At 26.6% G+C, this 6,163-nt stretch overlaps 1 protein-coding gene across 1 annotated transcript in view; it reads left to right on the top strand.

The window, feature by feature from the left end:
* Window positions 1-1,070: 1,070 nt before the first annotated feature.
* LOC130798907 (cytokinin dehydrogenase 1-like) overlaps window positions 1,071-6,163 on the top strand; it is a 10,302-nt gene continuing 5,209 nt past the window's right edge. Inside the window, exons 1-4 of the mRNA XM_057662001.1 lie at window positions 1,071-1,359; window positions 2,339-2,611; window positions 4,393-4,520; window positions 5,449-5,709. Of these exons, the coding sequence (XP_057517984.1) occupies window positions 1,071-1,359; window positions 2,339-2,611; window positions 4,393-4,520; window positions 5,449-5,709 (951 nt within the window). The remainder of the gene's footprint in view (window positions 1,360-2,338; window positions 2,612-4,392; window positions 4,521-5,448; window positions 5,710-6,163) is intronic.

Raw genomic sequence — 6,163 nt, 5'->3', positions numbered from 1 at the left:
CTCCTTCCCCCTTATGTTTCTTCGTTGGTCTTACCCTACTCCTCTTTGGTTAAAATTTAGAAAGGAGTGTTATTAGTAAATAATCTACAAAGGTTGAATTATTTAGAAATAATTAATAGTATAGATTATTCCCAGCAGATAGACAATAGATGGGATTATTCTAAACAATTTTTCAAAAAATTAAATAAAAATGTATGTAAAAAGAAAAAATTCACATTTGAATGCTTCACTTCTAAATTAGTCACCTTTTTATAATTTAAGTTTAAATTCTATATTCATACCTCATCTTCTCATAAAGGTTTACTCATCTATATATGTAAAATGTCTTGGTGTTTTCTTAATTAATTATATTTGTAATTTAAAAGGAAATAAGCAAAATTATAGATTAGTAGATTATTAAAGCTAATTAATACAATCATTTAATATAAAGGCTTTAATTTTTTAATACTATCTAATTAAAGATTTAAACTGTCTATTTTTCTTAGGAAAAAATACCTAAAATAATTTAATATTTTCATGATTTTCTTATAATAATACCACATATTAATTATCTAGTATATTTAGAAATATTAAAACTTGAATAATATTTAAAAACTGAAAAAATCATCAATGTAACTAATAAAATTAAATGGAAAGAGTTAAGATAGAAAGAACATGATCATGAGTTAAAAAATAAAAAATAAATAAAAAATAAATAAATAAAAAGCACGTTAACATTAAATCTAGTAAATTGATACATATAAATGAACGAATAATAATATCTCATAACTATAATTATGCAAGGGTTAATTAATAGAAGTATAATTAATGAAAACATAACTCCTTAATTAATTTGTTAATTTATTAATTTCAAGTGAAATGAGAAACACAGTCTCTAAATGAACTCATAAGTTTATGGTTTAGAGAATTAATTGATAATTCAATAAAAACTCCAATATAATATCCCTATAAATAGCTTCTGAATTATAAATTTGCACTCATAATTTCACCCTTTTTATGTTCTTTAATTTTTTAACAAAAAAAAAATGTTGATAAAAATGCTAAAATTAATATTGTTACTAAAAGTGTTTATGAATAACCTTTATAATACTAATGCTAATAAAGAAAAAGATGATTTAATATCATCTCTTAAGGAACTAAAATTAAAGGGTTATTTTGATTTTGAAAATATAAGCAATGTGGCATTTGATTTTGGTAATACATACCATTTACAACCCATGGCAGTTTTGTATCCCAAAACAGTGAATGATATTTCTACAACAATCAAACATGTTTTCAAAAATGGTAATGTTTATCCACAACTTACAATTACTGCCAGAGGACATGCTCATTCTCTTCAAGCCCAATCCCAAAACCAAGGTGCCTTTTTTTTTTTTTACAATTTCATTTTTTTAAATTCAAAGCTCCACATCCTACAAAGGAACAAAAATATTTACTACCCGTTTGGTTGTTAATACAAAAATATGGTGATTGGAATAACTTACTTTTTAATCTTAATTTTCATGAAATATACCATGTTATTTTCATGGTAATGAACTTTTAATTATAAAAAACTTTTTTTTTTCACAATTTTTTATTACCAACGAATATCACATTTTCATATGATAATCCACTGAAATTAATTTTATGAAAAAAAATGAAATGATTGAAACTTGAAAGAGACTATTTAACTTGTCAAGAGATTTTTCAATTAAAATTACACTTATTTTTTATTAACATTCTCATCATTTAATACCTACTATTAAATGGGCTTATTGTATTTTATCCAATATTTTATCGGATAATCTCTTCATCTTATTAGGTGAAAAAAGTTGTCCATGATTTGGTCTTAGTAGGATCATATGAAAATGTACCCTAGGACACTTTTATTCAAAATCGAATTCCTGAAATAACTCGTATATAAATATTAAATTAGATTGTCAAAAAATTTATATACACACAAGAATCAATATTAACTCGGCTTGAGATATTATATTCTAAATTCGTCCGAACACCCAAATGTACACCTTTATGTAATATTTTGACTTACTAAATCTGAGAAGCAATTTAGGTGAAGACACGATTAACCTGTTATTAAGGATTTCAACATTTTCTTTGAGTAACTCAAGTAGCACAAAATCTAAGCCATACATTTTTCTCATAGACTAGTTTTTTATATTCAAAAGGGTGTGAGTGCTCAGCTTATTGTACGATTGTCTACCAACTTTTTATAAAGTTTTTCTTTATGAAATGAATTACCCTTAATAATAATTATTATTATTATTATTATGATTATTATTATTATTATTAAATTAGGTAGAGTTGATAATAGTAATTTAGAAAAAAATGGTGTTAACAGGTGGGATAGTGATCAGCATGGAATCATTGGAAGAAGCGGAAGTGTATGTAGAATCAGAAAAGCAACCGTGTTACGCTGATGTTTCAGGGGGTGAATTATGGATTAAACTTTTGCGTGAGACACTTAAGTATGGTTTAACACCAAAATCATGGACTGATTACCTTAATTTGACTGTTGGTGGAACTTTATCTAATGCTGGGATTAGTGGAGAAGCCTTTAAACATGGACCTCAAATTCATACTTCTAATGTTCTTCAATTGCAAGTTGTCACAGGTATTATTTATTTAAGCTTTTATTTTTATTATTATTTACTCATTTTGTCTCCGACACCATCTATCCGCGAAGATCATATTTTTATTATCTACGTCATTATCTATGACATTACCGTTTTCTCTCAAAAAATAATGACATTTATTATGTTACAATATTTAATATATCTTAGAGCTTCGGTCTTAACCATTAGCTTAAATTTTTATGGTTGAGTTGATTGTTGATATAGTATCAGAAACCAACGAGATAAGAGGTCATTAGTTCAAATTTAAATTACTCCTTATTTATAGTGAAATATTTAACGTTAATTATAAGAACGTATGTGTTGCATATCCTCAAGCCTTAATCATTAGCTTAAACTTTTATTTGAGTTGATTCTTTTTTTACGTAATAAAAAACATGTCTCACTTTTAATGTACATTACACATCGATGTATATAACATATCTTTTAAACGATCTATCAACTTAAACTTTTAGTTAAACCTTTGAAATATGTACAACAAAAAAATGCTAAGTTTATAAATGTTTGTATTTAGACACAAAAGAAACATTCTAAAAAAACACAGAGTTTTTCAATAGATTATTTAGACAGATTAAAAGTGTCAAAAATAAGCAAGAAAAAATGTCTTAAATGCCAAAAAAGAAAAAATTTGCAAAGAAAGCTGAGTATTTCCCTACTCATTAGAATCATAAACGAAATTAAAAAAATGACTAATCAAATTTTGAGTCGAATTAAAATTGATCAGAAATCTTATTGAAATTAATGGGTCGATATACTGAAATTTTAGACCCTTGACCTAAAAATGATCCGAAATCTACTAAATGTTATTACTTTCTTCCTTTATTTTTTGGAAGTCGTTTGTCTTAATCGATAGTTCATCAGTATTATATTTTAAAAGCAAAAAAATAAACATCTGAAATTTTATAGTGCTGATAGCTAATTTTCCGGTCATTATTAAATTTTAATGTGTAAAATTTTAACGCTTCAAGTCTCAAAGATATGCAAAAAAATAAGATGAGGAGTTTCTTATCTTCATGAACAATAATTAGATTAAAAAATATCTACATGTTAATACCCAACCATACCTTAAAACATTTTGGAGGCATGTTCTATATTTAAATAATAAATCCACAATTTTAATAAATTTATTTCAAAATACTTTTAAAAACACAAAAAAAAAAAAAAAATAAAAAAAAAAAAAAAACTCATTACTTTACTATAAATGTAAATTATATTTCAATACAATATCAATGTAATAACAACCTTAAACTTAAAAAATTTGGCCATATAGCTCATCTTGAACTTATAAATATATTGCTCTACCACTGATTAACCCAAACTAGTAAATATCATCCATCTAAAACTCCATACAAATAAAAAAACATTTAATTTAATGTCTTTTAATATATTCAATTATAATTCAAAATTAAAAAATTATACTTCAACATTATAGCCATTATTATTATAATAAAAAATAAGATATATTTTACTTTTATTAGAAGCGACTATATACTTCCTCCGTTCCATATTAGTTGCAACATTGGTAAAAATGACACTATTCATTCATATACTCTTAATTTGTGGTTAGATTTTAATCTATAAGTTAAAATATAGTCAAGTGAGATCTTGTTTGATTCGTCTCATTGTAAAAATTATTTAATATTAAATTTTTATAATTTTTTATTATACATAATTAGAAATATTAAGGATTGAATTAGCGTGAAAAAGTAAATATTGTAAATAATTTTTTATTATATATTGATGTGTTTTGTGATGAGTGCAGGAAAGGGAGACATAGTGAACTGTTCTGAACAACAGAATTCTGACCTCTTTTATGGTGTTCTTGGAGGATTAGGCCAGTTTGGCATCATCACTAAGGCTAGAATTTCACTGCAACCTGCTCCCAAACTGGTAGTCTCATTTTTTCATATTTTATGGACTTATTATAATAAAACGACTTATTAACTCATACCATTTTTATATATTCTATGTAAGGTTTTAAATGATAATTGATTTACTTAGAAATATTTTCTTTGTATTAGATTGACACAATGTCGAACAAAGAATTCATATTCTCGTAATATATATTAGATTGAATGTTTAACTCATGTATAAGACATGTCTCACGTGAGACAGTCTCATTTCTCATACAACAATAAAGTTTTAGGTGACCTCCGACAGTGCTTCAATTATTTTTATACTTAATTGGTCACCTCACCTTATTTCAAGGGTAGATCTATGGCCCGTCAATGTTGTCATTAACTAACACCATTCGACTTATGTGCCAAATCATATATCTACATGTTAGAGTATATAACATATCTTAGGACTTCAACCATCAGCTTAAGCTTTTGGTTGAGATGGTCTCTTGACATGATATTAGAAGCTAACGTGACAAGAGGTCACGGGTTCGAATCTTAATTACCCCTCATTTAAAGTGGAATATTTAGCGCCACATATGAGGAGAGAGAGGCATGTGTTGCATCCACACTTTTAACACAATGCGCTCTCGTGTGAGGAGGCATATTAGAGTATCTAATATATCTTGAGGCTCAACCATCAGCTTAAGCTTTTAGTTGAGATGGTCTCTTGAAACTACAGAAGTTAATATATGAATTGATTTAGTTGGTAGAAGATTTGTTATGTGACAACACTGACTTGGGTTTAAACTTTAAACTACTAATAAGCAATTTTTTTAATATAATTGACATTATTTGATTTTGTTCCAAATGCGGCCTTGCCTAATACAAATTGCTTATAATCGGCAGTGTATTGATAGAATGTTATTGCTGAATGTAAATTAAGAGATCTGAGGTAGGTTTATTGATCATTTGTACAGGTGAAATGGATTAGAGTGGTCTACTCAGAATTTAATTTATTAACAAAGGATCAAGAATACCTAATATTATCATCAAATGATAGCTTTAGCTTTGATTATATTGAAGGATTTGTCCTAACTAATATTGTGAATAACTGGACATCCACCTTTATTACCAAACAACAACTGCGTGTTATTCAATCAGTCTCTCAAGGGAAACTTCTCTACTTCCTTGAACTTGCCAAGTTTTTTAATCCTCAGGATCAAACACTTGTCAACCGGGTTAGAATCTCCCACCTACATATATATATATATTCCCTTTGTTTTTTTTTTTTTTTAAAATCTGCTTTATTTTAAGATAGAATGTAGCATATTAATTTACATGGACAAATACTTTTTTATTTCACTCGTTAAACTTTTTAGATTGTATGTTGACTTTTCATGTCGTTACATATGTATAATTAACTTCATTATGAAGTATTTTACATATCTTATGCTCCCTCCATTCTTTTATGATTGTCCACCATTGACTTTCAGGCAAAAATTTAGAGAGGAACTTTACTTAATATAAAACATTATTGTTAAAGTAGACTAACGAATGCAAAAGAGTGAGCCTAAAGGTGGCACAAAGGTTAATGACCATTGCTTGAAGGTGCACTAATAATAAACCATGGTTATATGCAAATATTAAGGTGATTTAAGCAATAAAAGTAAAATAAACATTAACACCAAGACT

The sequence above is a fragment of the Amaranthus tricolor genome, chromosome 13 (genome assembly GCF_026212465.1).
Source record: "Amaranthus tricolor cultivar Red isolate AtriRed21 chromosome 13, ASM2621246v1, whole genome shotgun sequence".
NCBI lineage: Eukaryota > Viridiplantae > Streptophyta > Magnoliopsida > Caryophyllales > Amaranthaceae > Amaranthus > Amaranthus tricolor.
Note: the sequence above shows the minus strand (reverse complement) of the source record. Positions and strands in the feature narration are given on the sequence as shown.